Source organism: Rana temporaria, chromosome 5 (genome assembly GCF_905171775.1).
Source record: "Rana temporaria chromosome 5, aRanTem1.1, whole genome shotgun sequence".
In the NCBI taxonomy this organism is placed as follows: Eukaryota; Metazoa; Chordata; class Amphibia; order Anura; family Ranidae; genus Rana; species Rana temporaria.
Genome location: NC_053493.1, coordinates 347,697,001 through 347,722,093, shown reverse-complemented (window position 1 = coordinate 347,722,093; position 25,093 = coordinate 347,697,001). Strand labels below are relative to the sequence as shown.

Here is a 25,093-nt window from a genome sequence, read left to right as displayed (position 1 = left end):
GACTAGAACGAAGCCGTAAACGGCTTTGATCTAGTCTCCTCAATATAAACACGGAAATTACGTCACTTCCGGGTTACTCGGCTGCCAATGGCGCCGGATTTTAAAAAATACACAGTATTACACAGTATTCAGAATCGCCGTTTTAGGCGATCTGAATACTTTGAAGTGCAAAGGAGGGATTTGGGGTCTTTTAGACCCCTGATACCTTCATAGAGAGTACCTGTCACCACCTATTACTGTCACAAGGGATGTTTACATTCCTTGTGACAGCAATAAAAGTGATCACATTTTTTTTTTTTTTTTAAACACAATTTTAATATTATAAAAATAAATAAAAGAAATAATAATAAAAAAAAATTCAAGCGCCCCGCGAGCTCACGCAACAAAGAAAACGCATACGGAAGTTGCATCCGCATATGTAAACGGTGTTCAAATCACACATGTGAGGTATCGCCACGATCGTCAGAGAGAGAGCAATAATTCTAGCACCAGACCTCCTCTGTAACTCTAACCTGATAACCGTAAAAAAAAAGTTTAAAGCGTCGTCTATGGAGATTTTTAGGTACCATAGTTTGTCGCCATTCCACGAGTGTGTGCAATTATAAAGCATAACATGTTGGTATCTATTTACTCAGCATAACATCATCTTTCACATTATACAAAAATATTGGGCTAACTTTACTTTTTCATTTTTTTTTAATTCATGAAAGTAAATTTTTCCCAAAAAGTTGCGTTTAAAACACTGCTGCACAAATATCGTGTGACATAAAATATTGCAGTAATCGCCATTTTATTCTCTGCTAAAAATATATATATATATATATATATATATATATATATATATATATATATATATATATATATATATATATATATATATATATATACTGTAATGTTTGGGAGTTCTGAGTAATTTTCTAGCAAAAAAATACAGATTTAAACTTGTAAACACCAAATGTCAGAAATAGACTTAGTCATGAAAGGGTTAAGTGCTTTGGATTACAAGTATTCTCCTGGAACAGAATATGCTCGTAATCCAAGGTTCCACTCTAGTTCCTTGGTTGTTTAAAGTGAGAAAGAAAAGTAAAAGATTTCTGAAAACCTCTTTTATTTGCACAGATATATCAATCAATGGTGTTATAAAAATCACATATTTTTTAAGACACTGAACTTATGCTGTAAAGTGTATTGATGTCTGAAGCTTCATTTTTTCTCATAGACCCGATGACACTTCACATTATTACATACGCAATCCTATAAAAAATAATAATAATAATAACAAAAAAAAATATTAGTCACATTTAAAGTAAAAGAAAAAAAACATGATTTGTTCATGCCTACACCATAAACTTACCTTTTTTTCCCCTCCCCCATTGCTCTATTCAAATGCTGGGAGTGAGAAGAAATACCCAGTACTTCCAGGTATGATGAGCATTCCTTTACTCTATAGTGACAGTGCTGGTGCTTTTTAATTGGCCACTCAGCAAACTAGGATCTGCACTAAGAATGGTTTGAGAAAAGCAATACCATAAACTATACATTAAAGTGATTGTAAACAATCACCTTGTAAAACAACTCATTCCGTTTAACCACTTAAGACCCGGACCTTTATGCAGGTAAAGGACCTGGCCAGTTTTTGCGACTCAGCACTGTGTCGCTTTAACTGACAATTGCGCGGTCGTGCGATGTGGCTCCCAAACAAAATTGGCGTCCTTTTTTCCCCACAAATAGAGCTTGCTTTTGGTGGTATTTGATCACCTCTGCGGTTTTTATTTTTTGCGCTATAAACAAAAATAAAGCGACAATTTTGAAAAAAATGCAATGTTTTTTACTTTTTGGTATAATAAATATCCCCAAAAAGATATAAAAAAAAGTTTTTTTCCTCAGTTTAGGCCGATACGTATTCTTCTACCTATTTTTGGTAAAAAAAAATCGCAAAAAGCGTTTATCGATTAGTTTGCGCAAAATTTATAGCATTTACAAAATAGGAGATAGTTTTATTGCATTTTTATTATATATTTTTTTTAACTACTAATGGCGGCGATCAGCGATTTTTTTTCATGACTGCGACATTATGGCGGACACATCGGATAATTTTGACACATTTTTGGGACCATTGTCATTTTCACAGCAAAAAAATGCTATAAAAATGCATTGTTTACTGTGAAAATCACAGTGTAGTTTAGGAGTTAACCAATAGGGGGCGCTGTAGGGGTTATGTGTGACCTCTTATGTTTTTCTAACTGTAGGGGGCGGGGCTGGACGTGTGACGTCATTGATCGTGTTTTTCTATATTAGGGAACACACGATCAATGAAGCTGCCACTGTGAAGAACGGGGAAGCTGTGTTTACACACAGCTCTCCCCGTTTTTCAGCTCCGGGGGCAGATCGCAGGACTCCAGTAGTGATCGGGTCCGCAGGTCCTGCACCCGCGACCCACAGCTGGGCACTTAAAGAGGACGTACAGGTACGTGCTTGTGCCCAGCCGTGCCATTCTGCCGACGTATATCTGTAGGAGGCGGTCCTTAAGTGGTTAAAATATTATCAAATGGCTACATTTTTTGTATAGATATAAAGAAACATTATAAATCATAAATCACATCCCCTCTGTTCTTAGCTGCATACAAGCTGGGGGAGGATAAGCAGCAGCATGCCGGACTTCCCAGTGAATGGCTGTGCGGGGGGGGGGGTTTGACAGGACAAGTCTGATCATTGGAAGAGAGTACGCTGGAGAACAGACCACGTTGTGCTCTTCTGCTTAGTGTGGTCAAGTTTTAATAGAAAGCAGAGGGACTGACAGGAACACCGGGGATTTCACATAAAGGAAGCAATACAAAGAGAACAGGATGATTTCACATACAAGTAGGTATCAATGACCTCTTGACATAAAAAGGGTGAAAGAATTGTAGGGAGAAAAATCCAGGCATAAATGGTAAATGCATGCTTGTAGACATGCAGCTGAAGTCTACTGCAGGCAAGAGACATTGACTTTGGACAATAGAACCAGAAGGACAGAAGAGCATTCTCTGCTTTTCCTTAACATGTATGTATTGCAGCTTTTCTGCAATATAAAAACTTGAATGGCAGTTGGCAGCAGTGGTGTACCAACGGGGAGAGGTAGTCCACCCCAGGTGCCACACATTGGGGTGGGATCAGGCTGAGTAGAGTGACAACCAAAGGCGGCTGCTGGATTGCCTCCGGCGATCACTAACACAGGAAAGCGGAGCAGGGGGCAGAATGGGAGAGAGAAACGGCAGCGCTGAATAGACAGTGAGAGCTGCCAGAGTTCACCCAAAAATCAACTTTCTGCAGTTAGATCCAGCATACTGCTGACATCTGCAGTATGCTGGTCTTTTTTTTTTCTTTGGTACTTATCGTTTTAGCAGTATTTCTTCTATGGCTCCGAGCGGGGAATCCTGCGGGGAATGGGTGCTCCCGAAGGCAAGCAAGTTGATTGACGGCCTTCGATAGCGCGTCACGGCCTCCGAAAACAGCCGAGGTGACACTTGGCTGTTTATGGCGCCTGCCGTGTAGAGCTGACTGCACAGGCGCCGTAAATTGCCGAGCGTCACTCGTGTATCTTCGGAAGCCGTGACGCGCTATCGAAGGCTGTCAATCAACTTGCTTGTCTTGAAGGGAACGCCTATACCAGGATGTAATCCCCGCTCGGAGCAATAGAATAATTACTGCTATAACGATAAGTACCAAAAAAAAAGACCAGCATACTGCAGATGTCAGCAGTATGCTGGATCTAACTGCAGAAAGTTGATTTCTGGGTGAACTCCCGCTTTAACTTTCCAAGTTAACCAGCAGGTAATGGGTTGCTAGGACCACCCCATTCTGCCTCCTGCTCTGCTCTTCTGTGTCTCTTACTCTCCATGCCCGAATAAGGTAAGAAGGGGCAGAGCTGCGGGGGAGGGGGGGTAGGGGCTGTGTAATTCAAAAGGGTACAGAGGTGTGGGGGGGGGGGGGGTGCTATGTAATGTAAAGGTGTCCAGAGGTGTGTGTGTGTGGGGGGGCTGTGTAATGTAAAGGGGTCCAGAGGTGTGGGGGGCTGTGTAATGTAAAGGGGTCTAGAGGTGGGGGCTGTGTAATGTAAAGAGGTCCAGAGGTGTGGGGGGCTGTGTAATGTAAAGAGGTCCAGAGATGTGGAGCTGTGTAATGTAAAGAGGTCCACAGGTGTGTGGGATGTGTAATGTAAAGGGGGTCTTCCTACATTTTACCCACAGTTATAGCCTCAGTCCTATAGATTTCTATTAGGTTGCACGTTTTTTTCTGCATTTTCTGAAAGCGCACCAAAAGTCCTGCATGCTGCATCTTTTGCGCACTTTCAGAAAACAGGAAAAAAAAAATTGGGGGGGGGGGGCGACACCAAGCCTAGTGATGCCTCTGGCAGTAGCACATAGTAAGTGTGCCACTACCAGATACATGTATTTCTGTCTGGCGCTTGACAATCCTCGGGTCGGTCGGCGCTGTTTTTGCAGAGGAGGAGGGGCCTGGCCACCCAGGGGAGCAGAGGAAGGAAGATTCTTCGGGGTTTTGGGCCACAGTGCACGGAGATGCTACGTGTTGACGTGCGGTGCGCCGCCTGCCTGGGAGGGGTGCCGGATATAGGGGTCCAAATGTATGGGGGCTGTGTAATGTAATGGGGTCCAAAGGTACGGGGGCTTACATTACACAGCCCCCACACCTTTGGACCCCTTTACATTACACAGCCCCCGCACTTCTGGACCCCTTTACATTACACATCCCTGCACCTCTGGACCCCTTTACATTACACATCCCCGCACCTCTGGACCCCTTTACATTATACATCCCTGCACCTCTGGACCCCTTTACATTATACATCCCCACACCTCTGGACCCCTTTACATTACACATCCCCCGCACCTCTAGACCTCTTTACATTACACAGCCCCCGCACCTCTGGACCCCTTTACATTACATTACAGAAGTTTTTTTCCCTTTTGGGATAAAGGTTTTACAATATAGCAGACCTTAGCCAAGCTTGACTGCTGTATTAAAATTCAGAAGCTGGAGACCAGCATATAAATCCATAGCATATATAGCCAGCCACTCTGTGTACTCCTGACAAACTGCTTATAAAGTGTTAGCTGGAGTTTGGCTTCAATTTGTTAGTGTATTTAAATCAGCTAGTGACCAGGTAAAAAAAAAGAAAATAACGCTTAGAAAGAAAACAAATGCAGCCACCGGGCTTTTAGGAAAAAAACTAAAGACCCACCTCTTCTAAAGGATCAGGACAACACTGGATTCAAGCGCCTTGAGGCGATTAAGTTCGCATTTGTTGCACTATACAAGTTACTCACTCACTCACATCTAATTAATGGTAAGCTGCAATATAATACATGTTCATTTTATTTTAGAAGGGTTACATTTACTTTTAGGCAGGATTCACACTTGTGCGGTGCGAAATCCAGCTCTGTTATCTCTGCAAAAAGATAAGAGAGCTGTTCAGCAGATCATCTCAGTTTTAGCTACTAATTTGGAGACCTGGGAGAGGGGAGGGGGAGGGGGGGTGTATTGAGTAGAATGAGAGAAATCCTGAAGAGAAATGAACACATGTGCGAATCAGATGCGTGCCCATAGAAGATAATGGGCCTGAATTCGCACCTGAGCCGCACCACAATGCCTAGAAAATGCACACTTTTTTTCTGCAATGCGCAGTGCGAATGCATCGCACATATGTGAACCAGCCTCATTGAAATTAATGTATTTAGAAATGTTCTGCGAATTGGATGCGGTTTAACCACTTAACCCCCGGACCATATTGCTGCCCAAAGACCAGAGCACTTTTTGCGATTCGGGACTGCGTCGCTTTAACTGACAATTGCGACGAGGCTCCCAAACAAAATTGGCGTCCTTTTTTTCCCACAAATAGAGCTTCCTTTTGGTGGTATTTGATCACCTCTGCGGTTTTTATTTTTTGCGCTATAAACAAAAATAGAGCGACAATTTTGAAAAAAAATAATATTTTTTACTTTTTGCTGTAATAAATATCCCCCAAAAATATATAAAAAAACATATTTTTTCCTCAGTTTAGGACAATACGTATTCTTCTCCAGATTTTTAAAAAAAAAATCGCAATAAGCGTTTATTGATTGGTTTGCGCAAAAGTTATAGCGTTTATAAAATCGGGGGTATTTTCATGTAATTTTTATTAATATATTTTTTTTACTAGTAATGGCGGCGATCAGCGATTTTTTTCCGGTACTGCGACATTATGGCGGACACTTTGGACACTTTTGACACATTTTTGGGACCATTGGCATTTTTTTAGCGATCAGTGCTATAAAAATGCATTGGATTACTATAAAAATGCCACTGGCAGTGAAGGGGTTAACACTAGGGGGCGGGGAAGGGGTTAAGTATGTTCCCTGGGTGTGTTCTTACTGTAGGGGGGGGGGTGGCCTCACTAGGGGAAACACTGATCTTCTGTTCATACATTGTATGAACAGAGGATCAGCGTTTCCCCCCCTGACAGGACCGGGAGCTGTGTGTTTACACACACAGCTCCCGGTCCCCGCTCTGTAACGAGCAATCGCGGGTGCCCGGCGGCAATCGAGCCCGCCGGGCACCCGCACGGGAGTCACGGACGAGCGGGGGGCCCGCGCCTCCGGCGGCGCGCACGCGCCCCTAGTGGCCACGAAAAGAGCCGACGTATAGCTACGGGCTCTCGCCCAGGAGAGCCGACCTGCCGCCGTAGAATGTCTGCAACTAGTTAAGCCGCACTCAATTCGCATAGGTGTGAACCCGGCCTTAAAGTGGTTGTAAACCCTTTACAACCACTTTAACCTTCAGGTAAGCCTAGATTAAAGAGGAAGTAAACCCCCAAAAAAAATTATGTAAAAAAAAAAAAAAAAAAAACCCTGCAAGAAAAAGGCATAATGAGCTAGTATGCATAGCATACTAGCTAATTATGTGGCACTTACCTGAGATCGAAGGCCCCGAAGAGCTCCTCGTTCCCCTCCGCCGCCGCGTTCCCCTCCATCCCCTCAGAGCGTCTTCCTTGTATCGCCGCTCAGGTGCTGTGACTGGCCAGAGTGGCGATGGCGTAGACGGCGATGTTCATGCGCGGGTTTCCAGCATTATCCCATTGATAAAACCGGCACGTTCAGTGAGCCTGCACCGCTGTCTACGGCGCACAATGCGCCGTCGACATTGGCGCAGTGTTTTCTGCAAATATCTTCTTAACCATGTAGGTTAAAGCGGTTGTAAACCCACATGAAAAAAAAAAAAATGTTTTCCTCCTGTAAGGGAAAAGTTATAATGAGCTAATATGCACCGCATACTAGCTCATTATGAAATACTTACCTCGGAACGAGGTGCGTAGCACTTACCTGGTTCACGCCGAGCGAGATTTCATCTTGCCTCGGCGTGTTTTCCGGGTATCGCCACTCCAGCGCTGTGATTGGCTGGAGCAGCGATGACTTCACTCCCGCGCGCGCGCGGGAGATTTAAAACTCGGCAAGGTCCGGCGGTTGCCGGTCCTTTTGCCGTAGATCCCCCCTGCGCATGCGCAGCGGCGCATTGGGAGGGGAATATCTCCTAAACCGTGCAGGTTTAGGAGATATTCTCCTTACCTACAGGTAAGCCTTGTTATAGGCTTACCTGTAGGTAAAAGTACAAAAAGTGGGTTTACAACCACTTTAACCACTTAAGGACCGCCTCATGTACATATACGTCAGCAGAATGGCACAGCCAGGAACATCAACGTATATATACGTGCCCTGCTTGACGTGGGTCGGGGGTCCGTTCGGGACCCCCCCCCCCGTACATGCGGCGGTCCCCGTGGCTTCAGGAGCGATCCGGGACGACGGTGCGGCTATTCGTTTATAGCCGCTCCGTCGCGATCGCTCCCCAGAGCTGAAGAACGGGGAGAGCCGTGTGTAAACACGGCTTCCCTGTGCTTCACTGTGTCGGCGCATCAATCGCGTCATTCCCTTTATAGGGAAGACACGATCGATGACGTCATTCCTACAGCCACACCCCCCTACACTAGTAAACACACACAAAGTAAACCCTAACTCCTACAGCGCCCCCTGTGGTTAACTCCCAAACTGCAACTGTCATTTTCACAATAAAGAATGCAATTTAAATGCATTTTTTGCTGTGAAAATGACAATTGTCCCAAAAATGTGTCAAAATTGTCCGAAGTGTCCGCCATAATGTCGCAGTCACGAAAAAAATCGCTGATCGCCGCCATTAGTAGTAAAAAAAATAAAATAAATAAAAATGCAAAAAAACTATCCCCTATTTTGTAAACACTATAAATTTTGCGCAAACCAACCCATAAACGATTATTGTGATTTTTTTTACCAAAAATAGGTAGAAGAATACCTATCGGCCTAAACTGAGGAAAAAAAATTGTATATATGTTTTTGGGGGATATTTATTATAGCAAAAAGTAAAAAATATAGCATTTTTTTCAAAATTGTCGCTCTATTTTTGTTTATAGCGCAAAAAATAAAAACCGCAGAGGTGATCAAATACCACCAAAAGAAAGCTCTATTTGTGGGGAAAAAAAGACGTTAATTTTGTTTGGGAGCCACGTCGCACGACCGCGCAATTGTCTGTTAAAGCGACGCAGTCCCGAACTGTAAAAACCCCTTGGGTCTTTAGGCAGCAATATGGTCCGGGGCTTAAGTGGTTAAGGAGATGATTCTTGCACCTACAGGTAAACCTTAATCTAGGCCTATCTGTAGGTGCAAGTTGTCTGGCTGGGTTTACAACCACTTTAAGGCTTACCTGAAGGTGCTTGAAATATCTCCTAAACCGTGGAAGTTTAGTAGATATTTACTATAATCACAGGCGCCGCTGTTTACGGCGCATGCGCCGTAGACAGCAGCGCAGGCGCACTGTAGTGTGCCGTTCCTCATTGAGGCCGTGCCGTTACTGCCGGCTCCGGTGCGCATCGCGGCTCCGGCCAATCAGAGCGCCGAACCCGTGATACGCGTAAGTAACCCTGGGCAAGATGTCGGCTGCCTGGGGGTTGGAAGAGGACGGCTGTGGGGGCTTGGATCGGAGGTATGTATTACATAATGAACTAGTATGCCATGCATACTAGCTCATTATGCCTTGCAGGTGGTGTTTTTTTTACTTTCTCTTTAAGACTATTTAGATATTTATTTACTATCATCTTAGATATATTTTAAAACTACAAAAAATATAAGTTGATAATGGAAAGTTTTTTGCAGCCTTATATCAGTAGAACATTTTTTTTTTACATTTTTGTTGATATTATTAGTTATTCCAATTGTAAGCTCTGGGTGTTTGATTTTTGTGAGTTTAGAGGAATTCGGTTAACAGTATTGGAAGTACTAAAAACATATTTTTCCAGTGCTTACTTACCGTTATCATTTGACCATTGTTTACCTCTCGTGTAATAATGGATTCCTTGCCATTCCACTTTTGCTGTTGTGTCAATTTATTATCCTTCAGTGTAAAGATAGTCTGTAACATACAATAAAAGGCATTCAACTGTTATAATCAAAGGCCTTTATCAAAGGATTGCTTTACAAACAATACAATAAGATATAAAATAATTTAGGTTAGTCCAAATTATGCAAATATTCATAAAACACAAAAACTGGTAAATTTTGTGTATTTGATTAATGCCGCTTTTTCCTTCTTAGGCTGCATTCACACCTGAGGCCCCGTACACACGGCCGAGGAACTCGACGTGCCAAACACATCAAGTTCCTCGGCGTGTTCAGTCCTGGAGCCGCCGAGGAGCTCGGCGGGCCGAGTTCTCCCATAGAACAACGAGGAAATAGAGAACATGTTCTCTATTTCCTCGCCGAGGTCCTCGTCGGCTTCCTCGGCCGAAAGTGTACACACGGCCGGGTTTCTCGGCAGAATTCAGCTCTGAACCGAGTTTCTGGCTGAATTCTGCCGAGAAACTCGGTCGTGTGTACGGGGCCTGAGCGTAGCGTCTTTGAGAGTTTTTCCGGGGTTTTTTCGCACGTTTTTAATGCATGATTTTGCCATTTTTATACAGCGTTTTTGAGCGTTGGTGTTTTTTTATTAGCCAATAAAGAAGACAATCATCTGTTGCATCATTTGTTGCTAGGCATTTGAATTTTTTTAGCTTTTCCATTAGCTTTTATTGCTTTTTATTTATTATTATTATTCATTTATTATTATTTTTTTCGTTAGGGTAAGGGGTTATAATTAAGGTTAGGGTTAGGATTAGAAGTTTGGGTTAGGGTTTGGATTATATATTATTTGTATTTTTTTGTTGTTAGGGTGTTAATAATAATACTACTACTACTAAGAGTAATAATAATAATAACAATCATAATAAATGAATAAATAAAAGTAAAATAAATACACAAATAAAAATAAAATAGTCATAAATAATTAATATTAAATAAATTCAATAAATGAATACTAAGTAATAATAAATAAATAATAACCCCTAACATAAAGCCTCGTACACACGATAGGTTAACCAGAGGACATCGGTCTGATGGACCGTTTTCATCGGTCAAAACCGATCGTGTGTGGGCCCCACAGGTTATTTAACCATCGGTTAAAAAAAAGCCAACTTGCTTTAAATTTAACTGATGGATTCCTAACCGTTAGGTCAAAACCGATCGTTAGTAGGCACGACCATCGGTTAAAAATCCACGCATGCTCAAAATCAAGTCGACGCATGCTTGGAAGCATTGAACTTTTTTCAGCACGTCGTTCTGTTTTACGTCATCGCGTTCTGACACGATCGGTGTGTGGACGCGACGGACCATCAGTCAGCTTCATCGGTTAACCTATGACAACGGTCCTTCAGACCGTTCTCATCGGATGGACTGATCGTGTGTACGAGGCTTCACCCTTTTAATAATAATAATAAATAGCTAAACACCCTAACACAAAATAAATTAATAAATACATTATTATTTTTATAGTAATTTATTTTTTAGGGGTTGGGTGTTTATGTATTATTATTATTATCATCAATAATAATAATAATAATAATAATAATAATAATAATAATAATAATAATTATTATTATTATTTATTTATAAGTTTTTTAGGGTAGGGGTTTATTATTATTTATGAATCATTACAGATTATACAATTATTTTATGTATTTATTATTTATGATTATTTTTGTTATTTCTGTATTTATTTTACATTTATTTATTGATACATTATTACTTTTTTTATTTCTTAAATTTTTCAATTTGAGCAGAAAATGCGCAAATACGCACAAAAACATGCGAATGTTGCGTTTCTGTTCGTCTCTATGGGAATACAAATGCGTCAAAAACTTCCCAAATCTGTCCAATTTGAGTGACAAAAAAAGCTCAAACTCTTCCAGCGTTTTTGAGTTTCAAGCATATAATCGCTTAGGTGTGAATGCAGCTTAAGGCAGGCCATAGTGACAGTATGTGATGGCTAGTTTATTTTTACATCAAAAAAGCAAATATAAACAATTATTAGTGCTCCTGGGAGTTATGAAAGAATTGTATTGAAAGTGTAATTTGATGTTCTCCCTGTGCCTGCGCGGTTTTCCTCCAGAGTACTCTGGTCCCCTCCTACATGGCAAAAACATAATGGTAGGTTATTTGACTTGTGTCCAAATTGCCTCTATTATGTGTATGTATGAATGTGAGTTCATCATTTCTTCTCTTTATGATTTTTGGCTTGTCCAGTACCTATACGATGTGTGCACTATTTATCTGAATATTTTTATATACTTCTGTTGCTTATCACATGCATTTTGAATGTATGAATGTATGAATTGGTTATTTACTGTTGCTTTTGCATTATAGAATACATTTTATACCTACCATATGAACATCCTTGAAGAAGATTGCAAATCCTAATTTTCGAAACGCGTCAAAAAATCTAATTTTATTATGTTTTGGTTGAGGTTTTGGTAATCATACTGTTGAACTGCTATTACACATGTGTTCACAAGCCATATTATTTTATAATCTAATTTTTAATCTGAATGTAATACATTTATATTGTTTTATAATCCATATTTTTTGTTTTTTTTATGTCTGCTATGCCCATAATAGTCCTTACTCCATTGGAGGGTATTTTGTGATGTTATGATCAGGATGGTAGCATTCTCACAGCTTTCCACCATTTGCATTTAAGGATGTGAGTTAGGGAACTTAGATTGTAAGCTCCTTGAGGGCAGGAACTGATGTGAATGTCCAATATATATGTAAAAGCACTGCGTAAATTGATGGTGCTATATAAGTACCTGTAATATATGAATGTACCTATGTATCTATGTTTAATTTGTATACTGTGTTATTTATTTAGTTATTTCTTTAGTCTTCTAACTGTCATATATTTTTATTTGGCATATAAGTAATATGTGTACCAGGTATTATTGAAATATCTCCAGGCGTACAGAAGTTATGTGGGAACATACATTTCCCATTGATTTGCATGGGACTTTAAACAAAAACCCTGACCCTCACAAATGGGGGTAGTTAAGGGATAAATTAACTATCCTATAGTTTAAGTGGACATATAAGTAACATGTGACCAAGTGTTATCGAAATATCTACAGCCGTTTGGAAGTTATGAAGTAACATGTATTTCCCATAGAGTTGAATGGGACTTTAAAGGAAAACCCCGACCATGGCAAATGGGGGTGGGTAAAGGTTAAACCACCTATCCTATGTTTGTTGCTGACATATAAGTAACATGTGTGCCAAGTTTCATGTTAATATCTTTAGCCGTTTGGACGTGATGCTGGAACATACATACATACATACACACACACACACGTTGGGCCAGATTCATGAAGCACTTACACCGTTTTTTTGGTAGATGCACGGCGTAAGTGCAGATTTGCGCTGGCGGATCGCTGCGCCTTACCCAGAGAACCAGATTACGCCTCCAAATAGACTTCATCGCCTCGGTGAAACCTTTCCACGCCGGCGCGGCGTTGGCGCAGATTTACGCTGGTCGGATCTGGCGCGGCCATGGTTTTTGTGTTTTAAATATGCAAATGAGGTTTTTGGGCCGATTCATCAACTTAAGCTTGACCGGCGCAGGCTACTCCCGGTGAGCGGAGCTGAAATTTCCGGTGCAAAGTTACACCTCATAAAAGCAGGGGTAACTTTGCACCAAACTTGCAGAGGTCAGCTGGAGAGCAGCTAAAGCAGCAGCGTTACAAACGAACTGAGCAACAACACTTGCTGGACAACACATAGAGGCGGTCCCCATGTTGGGAGAGGCCCTCAATAATTACAGCCCTCTCCTCTGGGCTGAAATTGGTCATCCGCCCACCTGAGGATTCCTCATCAGCCATAACTGCCCCACCACAATGCAAACGACCTAGCTTAGAAAAAAAAAAGCTTCAGTACATTTGCACCTGCAGGGTGGAAGTCTGGGCTGATTCATGGACTGAGCTTTGGTAGTGGGTCGGCGGAGCTCAGGGATCACGCCGGGGCGCAGTTCTGAGCATGTGCAGATTGGGGCATTTACCCCTGGATGTCACTGAGCATGTGCGGTCTAAGATGCGCCCCGGCGTGACCCCTGCGCCACGGTCGGCACTTCATTAGCATAGGGTGACTCCCAGTTGGCCTTACCCCGCCTTACGCCGTCTAAAATCCGCTCCGCTGGGGCATCGTAGACAAAAAAAGTTTCTTGAATCACCTAACTGCCTCTCCGCGCTGGACCTGTGTAGTCTAAAAATGATGCACCACGCCGGTGCAAATCTGCACCATTGTTCATGAATCTGGCACGTTGAGTTTTATATATATAGGGCCAGATTCACAAAGAGATACGACGGTGTATCTCCTGATACACCATCGTATCTCTGACTTACACTGGTCGTATTTATGCGCCTGATTCATAGAATCAGATACGCATAGATAGGGCTAAGATCTGACAGTGTTACACTGTGTTACACTGTCGGATCTTTTTTTCAATTTAAAAATGGCGCCGGGGGCGTTCCCGCTGATTTACGATAAATAATATGTAAATCAGCGAGATACGCAAATTCACGAACGTACGCGGACCCGTCGCAGTGTTCTTACGTCGTTTCCGTAGCAGTTTTCCCGTCGTATACTTACCCCTGTTTTTAGCAGGCGCAGCCAATGTTAAGTATAGCTGGCGTTCCCGCGTCGAATTTGAATTTTCCAACGTCGTTTGCGTACGCCGATTCACGAACACGCGCGTCGCAAGTCCCGCTCACTTCGAAACCACTGACGTCCTAGTGACGTCAGTGGGAGCAATGCACGCCGGGAAATTCCCCGGACGGCGCATGCGCATTTAAATCGGCGCGGGAACGCGCCTGATTTAAATAGTACACTCCCCTAGCCGCGGAATTTGAATTCCGCCGGGGGATTTAGGATCCGCCGTCGCAAGTTTGGAGGTAAGTGGTTTGTGAATTAGCCACTTGCCTCCTAAACTTGCGGGAGCGGATCTTAATTCACGTAGCTCGAGCGGATCTATAGATCCGCTGAGCTACGTGAATCTGGCCCATAGATTACACATGTATATATTCACTGAAAGTGCTTGTAAACACTTAGGGCCAGATTCAGAAAGATCAGCGGATCTTTCTGCTGGCGTAACGTATCTCATTTACATTACGCCGGTGCAAGTTTATCAGGCAAGTGCTTTATTCACAAAGTACTTGCCTGTAAAGTTGAGCCGGCGTAGCGTAAATCCCCCGGCGGAATTCAAATTCCGCGGGTAGGGGGCGTGTAAAATTTAAATCAAGCGCGTCCCCGCGCCAAACGAACTGTGCCGGCTGCGACTGAATCCCAGTGCGCATGCTCCAAATCACGTCGCTATTTGTCAATGAAAGCGACGTGAGCGTAACTTACGCCAAGCTCAATTGTGAATCGACTTAAGCAAACGACGTAAAAATTTAAAACTCGGCGCGGGAACGACGGCCATACTTAATAGACGACGGCCATACTTAATAGACGGCCTCATATAGCAGGGGTAACTATACGCCGGAAAAAGCCGAACGTAAACGACGTTTAGGGCTGAGAAACTCAGAGATCATTAGTAATAAGCAGCACACTTTACACATATAGGCACATATTTAACCCATTGATTGCCCTAGATGTTAACCCCTTCCCAGACAGTGTCATTAATACGACTTTTTTTTACCACTGATCACTGTATTAATGGCACTGGTGATGTCAGTGGCAGTTATTCAGTTAATGTCAGATTTCCCGCTGCACTATCGCAGTCCCATTATAGGTCGTTGATTGACACCATTACTAGTATAAAAAAAAATCCAATACCAGTGATAGCGAACCTTGGCACCCCAGATGTTTTGGATCTACATTTCCCATGATGCTCATGCACTCTGCTGTGTAATAGAACATCATGGGAAATGTAGTTCCAAAACATCTGGGGTGCCAAGGTTCTCCATCACTGGTATTGGTTCGCCATCACTGATATATACCATAGTTTGGTTTGCGTCAAAGTTATAGCACCTACAATCAATATACACTTAATGGGATTATTGTATGTAGCAGAATACATTTTGGCCAAGATTTTTGAAAAAAAATTTTTGGATACATTCTATATCGGAAAGTAAAACTATTTATTTATTTTACATTTTCAGTCCCTTCATGTATTCATGTATTTTATATATATATATATATATATATATATATATATATATATATATATATATATATATATATATATATATAAACGGTGGTGATCAAATACCACCAAAAGAAGGCCCTATCTGTTTGAAAAAAAACACTACAAATTTTGTTTGGGTACAGCATTGCATGTCCACGCAAGCGCCAGTTAAAGTAGCGCAGTGCCAAATAGCAAAATATGGCCTGGTCATGAAGGGGGTAAAAACTTCCAGAGTTGAGGTGGATATACAAGAAATGCATGTTTTTGCCATCCTGAACTTTTTTTTTTATTGCATCAAACTTTGTACCTGTTTAGAAACAATACAACTTACAGTTACTCCCTGTCTTATCATTCGGTCGATTTCCCTTTCTATTAAAGATATACTGTTAATATTCTCACCTTGCATTTCCTTTTGTCTGCTGTTTCTTCATCAATTTCTTCATTTAGTTTAAAGCAGAGATCTGTAGTCTTAAAACTGCTCACTGTTTTTATAGACCAATCATCCCCATTTACACTGATAACCACATCTGGTTTCAAAGGACTTGCAAGCAATCTGGTAGCCATATCCACACCTCCAAAAGAGAAAAACATAAAAAGCTTTACTAAATGTAAAATGACGTTACATTGTATGAAAGGACAAAAGGCAAAAGTAACGACCTTATTATGTATGTAGGTTGTGCACGACTAAACACAATATTCATCTTATTCTTTATGTCAGCAGCATCTCTAACACCTAGCACGTAGGACATGTCCCCAGGTCTTCTACTGCACAGGTGTCAGACACAAGGCCCGCAGGCCAAATCCGGCCCTCTAGGCCAGTTCATGTGGCCCTCACACCTCTGGTCCTCCTCCAGACCCTGTGCTTTCTGCTTTCAAGCAATGTATCCAGCTTCTTCCCAGCAGCAGCATAAGGAAAGGGGGTGCACTGTGATGTAAGGGAGAGTGGGGGACTCAACTTCTGATGGTGGGGTGGCTCTTGACATCTAATGTAAGGGGAGGGGATGCGCTGGACATCTAATCTTACAGATACAACCGGCCCTTTTGAGGTCAGTCATAATGCTGATGCGCCCCCCCCCCCCCCCATGAGTTTGACACCCCTGTTCTACTGAGAGCCCTGAACCTTCTTTGTAGAAACTGTTGGTATAATCTTAAATATGACTTCAATTTCTGCTGAACTTTGGTTGTCAGATGTTTTGTATATTGCAGAGCTATTTTTACAGCACCAAAAAAGTAACTGTTTTACCCCAAAAGTTCTACAGAATTACATTAGATAGATTGTGTAGGGCAGGGGTGTCAAACTCAATTTCATTGTGGGCCACATCAGCATTATGATTGCCCTCGAAAGGGACAGTTGTATCTGTAAGATTAGATGTCCAGCGCATCCCCTCCCCCTTTACATTAGATGTCAAGAGAGCCACCCCACCATCAAAACTTGAGTCCCCCACTCTCCCAGTGCAACCCCCTATCCTTTTGCTGCTGCTGGGAAGAAGCTGGATGCATTGCTTAAAATCAGAAAGTAAGAGTCTGGAGAAGGACCAGAGGAGGGTTGGTGGTGCGAGGGCCACATGAAATGGCCTGGAGGGCCGGATTCAGCCCGCGGACCTTGTGTTTGACACCTGTGGTGTAGTGAATTAGATAATCTGGACTTTTTTATCCACAAAAGTGAATACTCACCACAGTCCACCTCCCACAAATACTCTAAATGCCTCCCTCCAAAACCTTTCAGATGCATCAAATATTTCATATTCAAAAAACAGATAATGGATTCCAAGCAAAAGCAATGTGCCCTTCTTTTGACAAGGGAGGGGTGAAGGCTGTCTGACATTGATGGTCTTCCATTGTGCAGTATGTATTTAATGCTGGGTTCTCCATCTTTAACCACTGCCCATCCCAGCCATAGCAATATGACGGCCACAAGGTGGCTCTGCCATCCCGGGTGGACGTCATATGTCGTCCTAGTCCACGCCCGCCCGCCGCGTCACTCGGAAGCCGATGCGCGTACCTGGCGGCCACGATGTTCGCCAGTCACCCGCAATTGCTTGTCACAGAGCAGGGATGAGGATCTGTGTGTGTAAACACACAGATCCATGTCCTGTCAGGGGAGAGGAGACAGATTGCATGTTTCTTGTATATAGGAATACCGATCGGTTACCTCCCCCAGTCAATCACCTCCCCCCAAAATTAGAATCACTCTCTAGGTAACACATTCAACCCTTTGATCGCCCCCTAGTGTTAGCCCCTTCGCTACCAGTGACATTTATACAGTAATCAGTGCATATTTATAGTACTGATCGCTGTATAATTGTCAATGGCCCCAAAATAGTGTCAAAAGTGTCTGATCTGTCCGCCACAATATCCCAGTCCTGATAAAAATCACAGATCGCCTCCACTACTAGTAAAAAAAAAAAATAATAATAAAAATGCCATAAATCTATCCCATATTTTGTAGGTGCTATAACTTTTGGGCAAACCAATCAATATACACTTATTGCGTTTTTTTTTTTTTTTTACCAAAAATATGTAGAAGAATACATATCGGCCTAAGCTGAGAAGAATTTTTATTATTATTTTTTTTAATTGGGATATTTATTATAGCAAATAAAATTGTGTTTTTTTCAAAATTGTCGGTCTTTTTTTGTTTATAGCGCAAAAAATAAAAACTGCAGACATGATCAAATATGTATTGAAGTGGTTAAGAATATACCGTATAGGCTAATGGCTAGGGATGTCGTGGGAAGGCCTCAGGCAATTAGTTGGGCACAATATAGAAGGCTTACACACTACCAGCAGTGGGTCCTATCCATGAAGAAGTGGGGGAGGACCTTGGGGCATTGGTGCCAACATCTAGCCAATCACAAGCCCCATTAAATGCTTGCATGGCCTAGCTAAATTAACCGATTGCAGACTGCCCAAGACAATCCCAAACATTTATTATATATGTTCTTGGCAGCCAACGTGAGAAAAAGCTGGATGTGCAGGCTATAACATTTTTGTCAGATGTGAACTCAACGTCTGATTTTCGGATGGTCAGTACAGAAAAGTTGAAAGTACACACATGCATGATCGGAATTAAGGAACAACCGAGAAGAGTTCGGTCTTGTAAACTACTGTTCGTAAACTAGAATTAACATTCGTGATGCGGCAATTGATGAAATGTCGAAATGCAGCGCACATTCTCATCTCCTTTATTGGGATAATAAATAGTGATATAAATCAAATTAATATTATGGTTGTTGTTTGATTTTTTTGGGGAAGTTACCACAACACCATTATCCCTAAGTTTTTAATCTCAAAGATACAACTATGTTGGTGTCCCTTGGTAATTTTCCATTGCGTTATTTTTAATTTAACTGCTTACTCCCAAACTGTCATTTAAAGAAAAACCCACAGCCAAGTATTATTCTACACAATTTTTTTATTGTGCAAAAAAAAACAACAGAAATTAAATTAGAGATGCTATCTGCCATCCAAATAAAATAACTTAACAAAAAAGTGCGAATAAACGCTCGCCAAACTTCTACTAACATGAAATTAGCAGAAGGGGCCCAAAGGGTGGCGATTGAGAAATTAACTTGCTCTTTATACTCTCATAGCACGTCACTACGTTCGTGTTAGTCGAATGACAATTTGCAGATAGTTAGTATGCTAGACAAAATCTGGCACATGCCCTTTTGACAAAAATCAGATGCTTGGTCGTACAACAATCAAACTGTGTGTATGAGGCTTTAGTCTCCTCTGCCACCATGGCAGGCCTACTTGATGTTTGAATAGGCTGTGAGAGCACTAATCAGCACACTCCTGGTTTATTTATTCTTCCTCTAGCTTTGTAACCGAAAGCCTGTGTGGGGATCAGGGGCGGATCCAGGAGGGGGGGGGGGGGGCAACAGGGCGATTCGAAATTTTCAAATTTCTAGTTGCGAAATTTGCGGGCACCGGGGAGTCTAAACGGGTGACAGAGCGGGCTGCCGGGTGCGGGCGGCTAGGCGGCGAGTGAGAGTCAGAGAGTGGGTGGTCAGCTGGTCGGCTCTGTGAGTGAGCGGGCGGCTGGCCAATCAACAAGCCGGCGGTCAGGGGAGCAGAGAGATGACATCCTCTCTCACTGCCCCGTGCCCACCCTTCAGTAACTTCTGCCCTCTCTACTGCCTGACTCTGACAAGCAAAACACCACCTTAGCACGTGACAATCCACAAGGTGTGGCAGGTGAAGTGACAAGTGACAATCTGCATCTGGTGTCAGGCAAGTGGCATTCTGCAACTTGTGGCAGGTGACGTGGCAAGTGACAATCCGCATCTTGTGGCAGGTGACGTGGCAAGTGACAATCCACAACATGTCGCAGGTGATGTGGCAAGTGACAATCCACAACTTGTGGCAGGTGACGTGGCAAGTAACAATCTGCAACTTGTGGCAGGTGACGATCTGTATCTGGTGGCAGACAAGTGACATTCCGCAACTTGTGGCAAGTGACAATCCGCAACATGTGGCAGGTGACCTGGCAAGTGACAATCCGCAACATGTGGCATGTGACAATCCGCAACATGTGGCAGGTGACATGGCAAGTGACAACCCGCAACATGTGGCAGGTGACGTGGCAAGTGACAATTCGCAACTTGTGGCAGGTGTTGTGGCAAGTGACAATCCGCAACTTGTGGCAGGTGACGTGGCAAGTAACAATCTGCAACTTGTGGCAGGTGACAATCTGTATCTGGTGGCAGACAAGTGACATTCCACAACTTGTGGCAAGTGACAATCCGCAACATGTGGCAGGTAACGTGGCAATTGACAATCCGCAACATGTGATAGGTGACATGGCAAGTCACAATCCGCAACATGTGGCAGGTGACGTGGCATGTGACAATCCGCAACATGTGGCAGGTGACGTGGCAAGTGACAATCTGCATCTGGTGGCAGGCAAGTGACATTCCGCAACTTGTGGCAAGTGACAATCTGCATATGGTGGCAGATGGCGTGGCAAGTGACACACTCGGGGCTCCCACTGATTCTGCATTATGGTGAGTTGAACCACTTCATTTTATATTACAATGTAATAATTTAAATAATGCGCTTCAATTATCCTGATACCATAACAACCATGGTGCCGTGATCATTGAAGCGCCAACACCAGTCATTTTCCTGATAAATTGCCTCCCAAAAAATAATTTTCTGGTAGTTCCCCTCCCGAGACTAGACTCTGGATCCGCCCCTGGTGGGGATATGGACACATAGCTAGAGGAAGAAAAAAATCTGACATCTGGATGCAATGCTCTGCAGGAGCCAGAAAAAAACAAAAAAAATGCACATATTTTTTTACCTGCAAATATATGTGTATTTATTTATTTATTTTGAAAGATGAACTTAGCCTTTAAGAAGTCTAGCACCTAACCGTCTATTCCCAGAAGGTAGACTCTAAACACACCTGGACCATGATGCTCAGTCCACTGGTTGCCAATGTAATAGTGAAACTTCAGGGTTGTACCACAATTTAAAACGAAGCTGAAGGACCTCCAGGGCTTGGACACCCCTGTGTGATACTGAGCTGTATGAAAGCTACTTATCCATGACAATGTAGCAGAGGCTGTAGCAAATCCCTTAGGCTTAGTGACAAAAGCATGACCCTGAGCTTGCTGTTGACTGATTTGGGAATCTGACGTGTGATCGTTCAGAAACATAAATCTTCAAACTTCAGACTTGTACCAGCAGAAGAAGCTTTTAAGAGACATCCTATCTCCTTATGACTAATAAACTGTGGCTTTGCTGAGGGATTTGCCCTCTTGGAATTATAAAGCCTTCTGTCTTTCAATGTCCAACCACCTTGTGACAGGCAGTATACTGATTTATCTGTTGTGTTTGCCATAGAACCCTGAGAGAAAAAAGGCTTGCATGAAGTTATGAGTAAGACCTTGTACACACGACTGAGTTTCTCGGCAAAAAACAGCAAGAAACTTGCTGGGAGATATTTTTTTGCCGAGGAAACCGGTCGTGTGTACATTTTCGTCGAGGAAACTGTCGAAAAACTAGACAAGCCAAAAAGAGAGCAAGTTCTCTATTTCCTCGACGGGAATGGAGAAATTTGCCTTGTCGAGTTCCTCGACAGCCTAACAAGGAACTCGACGAGGAAAACAATGTGTTTCGCCCGTCGAGTTCCTCGGTCATGTGTACGAGGCTTAAGCCTTAGTTTTTAGTTTGCATTAGGGCATTACGATAGTTCTTTTCATCTCTGGCAACAATATGTTGTGACAACCCTTGGACATCAGCCTGGTATTCATCCTCACTGGGAAAGTTAAAATCCAAAAGACATCAGCTTGAACGCAAATGGATCAGAACTAACCACCCGCAGGACAAATTGATCATAACAACCAATCAGCTATATTTTCAAATTAAGAAAAGCAGTGGAAACTATTTTTTTTTTGCACAAGTTTCTTTAAAAAAGATTTAGCAATAACTCTTTGGTAAGCTAATTTTTCAGAATGTTGAATTTAGCTTACTGCAGGAAAACCATTTGTGTACAAACTTAAAAGGGGTTGTAAAGAAATTTTATTTTTTCCCTAAATAGCTTCCTTTACCTTAGTGCAGTCCTCCTTCACTTACCTCAAACTTCAATGTTGCTTTTAAGGCCGGATTCACACTTGTGCGGTGCGAATTTCAGCTCTCTTATCTCTGCAGAGAGATAAGACAACTGTTCAGCAGATCAGCTCCATTTTAGATGCAAATTTGGAGACCTGGGAGAGGGGAGGGGGAAGGGGAAAGTGTATTGAGCTGAATGAGAGAAATTCTGAAGAGAAATGAACACATGTGCGAATCAGATGCGTGCCCATAGAAGATAATGGGCCTGAATTCGCACCTGAGCCGCACCGCAATGCCTAGAAAACGCACACTTTTTTTGGCAATGCGCAGTGCGAATTCATCGCACATATGTGAACCAACCTCATTGAAATCAATGTATTTTATAATGTTATGCGAATTGGATGCGGTTTAAGCCGCAACCAATTTGCATAGGTGTGAACCCGGCCTTAATGTCCTTATTTCTTCTGAGAAATGCTCTCTTTCTGTTCTTCTGTCTGTTACTCACCACCGTAATGTGAGGCTTTCTTCCCGGTGTGGAGAAAGCCTCTTGGGGGGGGGGGGGCGAGCAGGCAAGTCAGGACACTCTCTACTCATGCAGATAGAGAAAGGAGCTGTGTGTTAGTGGGCGTCCTGACACTCCTGCTCACCCCCTACCCCCTCAAGAGGCTTTCTCCACACCAGGGAGAAAGCCTCGCATTACGGTGGTGAGTTACAGACAGAAGAACAGGAAGTGAGGATTTCTCAGAAGAAATAAGGACATTTAAAAGCAAAATTGAAGGATGAGGTAAGTGAAGGAGGACTGCACTAAGGTAAAGGAAGCTCTTGCCAGGATATTCTGTACTCAGTCAGACCAGTGCCCAAAATGCCAGGGGGCGACATAACTGAAGATAATCTTGGACTTTGAAACGATCTCCATGAATGGGTGGTTAATCTCTGGTGCCTTCTGGCACGATTTGATCTACCCACCACCTCCCACATGTTTGAAATGTTCCCCCTTCGGACCGGGATCCTCGGGCCCCGAGATACTAGATATCATCTGTCAATGACCCGGAAAAATCTGCAGATGCACACTGCGCCTCCTGGGTCTTTGCGGAGACCCATATCCCCCCCCCCCTTCATTGGGGATGGTGCTTATTGCCCTGAAATATAAGTAGGTAGTTTTCACCTTATCCGGCTGCCCAACCTAGACCCGATAGGGTCTAACTCTCATATGTCACTCTGTTCTTATTTTAGTAATCATTTTGTGCTGAGCTCTGTATTGTATTGAACTTTTGCTGTATCACAGTTTTGTTGATTTGATTTCTGTACTGTTTTTCCCTTTTTTTTTGTATTAATAAAAACGTTTCTGTTAAAAAAAAGGTAAAGGAAGCTATTTAGGGGGGAAAAAAATCCTTTACAACCCCTTTAAGCTGGACGATCTTGAAAATTTCCAGGCTAATCTAAAGATCAAATGTATATTAAAACCCCAAAAAATTGATCAAAAAATAAATGTTAATCTGCAGTTTTGCAAGACTAAGCAGTCTAGAGAAAATACAAAATGTATTAGGTAAATGGCTTACCAAGTGCCTTCATATATTCCTCAAAGCCATCAGATTGAATTAGCTTCCAGCAGCCCTGCAGTTTGTCGGCCATGGTGACAGTGGTTTTCTGGGTATTGGTAATGCAGAAGGTACAGAGAAGGTACAGAGAACAGCAGATAATGAGGGAAAGATTAAAAGGAGTTGCCCTTTTAATAGATACAGCAGGGCAGAACTCCAGTGATGTCACCCCAAATTATTTGTGACAAGGAATAAACCTCCCCTTTCTTCAGATCTTATTCAGCACTTTTGCTGCAATGTACATTAATATATGTATTTTAATTAGAAGATTAAAACAAGAAATGACTTGTTTTCAGCTATCTTTCCCATCACGGCTCCACACCCACACTTATCAATTAAATATTTCACTTTCACTGAGGAAACCAGTTTTATTACTAGTATGTACAAACCACAAAGCCCTGATCATCTCATAATATCATTTTACATGAAACTTGTATTGAAGAAATATGGAAGTTGCCATTACCCACCACACCTTCTAAATATAATAGTTCCCAGGCTCTCACACCAATACAGAGGTTTTGGGGATTTTGAATCACTGACTTTACTCTTCTAAAAAAGGGGACATAGAAAGATAATCCATTGCGGTTTAATCCAGCTTGGCACATACAAAGGATGCTTTCCTGGCTTTTTTAAAGGTAAAAGTACATTCAACATCAATGGTCTTTCTTTCTGTATATACAGTATCTCACAAAAGTGAGTACACCCCTCGCATTTTAGTAAATATTTTATTATATCTTTTCATGTGACAACACTGAAGAAATTACACATTGCTACAATGTAAAGTACAGGGATATCCCACTTTTAAAGCGGAGGTTCCGCCGATTTTTTTTTTTTTTTTAAAGCCAGCAGCTACAAATACGGCAGCTGCTAACTTTTACAAAATGGACACTTACCTGTCCAGCGCACCCGCGATGTCAGCAGCCGAGGCTGAGCAATCGCTCGTTCCTCAGCTGCTTCCACCGCCATCCTCGGTGAGGGAATCAGGAAGTGAAGCCTTGCGGCTTCACTACCCGATTCCCTACTGCACATGCGCGAGGATCACGGCGTGCAGTTACTGGTCCCCGCTCTCTCCTGGGAACAGTGTTTCCCAGAAGACAGCGGGGGGGGGGTGACGTGACAAGGCTGGATTCCCCCGTGGGAGTCAGGACCCGGAAGTGGTGCTAATACCTGTCTTGGACAGGTATCTGCACCCCCCTCCCCCCTGAAAGGGGCCAAATGTGACACCGGGGGGAGGGATCCAAAAAAGTGGAGGATCACTTTTTGTGTGAACTTGCGCTTTAAGTACACAATGGGGTTTATTTACTAAATCTGGAAAGTGCAAAATCAGGCTC

The 25,093-nt window shown here is 42.6% G+C and overlaps 1 protein-coding gene across 1 annotated transcript; it reads right to left on the bottom strand.

Moving 5' to 3' along the window:
• Window positions 1–1,091: 1,091 nt before the first annotated feature.
• Window positions 1,092–23,882, bottom strand: LOC120941199 (myelin P2 protein-like). Its single transcript, XM_040354501.1, has 4 exons — window positions 23,724–23,882; window positions 16,003–16,175; window positions 9,370–9,471; window positions 1,092–1,254 (listed from the first exon to the last, which is right to left on the bottom strand). Exons 1-4 carry the CDS (start codon window positions 23,794–23,796, stop codon window positions 1,204–1,206), a joined length of 399 nt encoding a protein of 132 aa, XP_040210435.1. The 5' UTR covers window positions 23,797–23,882; the 3' UTR covers window positions 1,092–1,203.
• Window positions 23,883–25,093: the final 1,211 nt, after the last annotated feature.

Coding starts and splice junctions, on each gene's coding strand:
- LOC120941199 (XM_040354501.1), bottom strand. CDS start 23,796: ATGGCCGACAAACTGCAGGGCTGCTGGAAGCTAATTCAATCTGATGGC. Junction 16,176..23,723: donor GGAATATATGAAGGCACTTG/GTAAGCCATTTA, acceptor TCTCTTTTGGAG/GTGTGGATATGGCTACCAGA. Junction 1,255..9,369: donor ACAATGGTCAAATGATAACG/GTAAGTAAGCAC, acceptor TATTTTTTATAG/GATTGCGTATGTAATAATGT.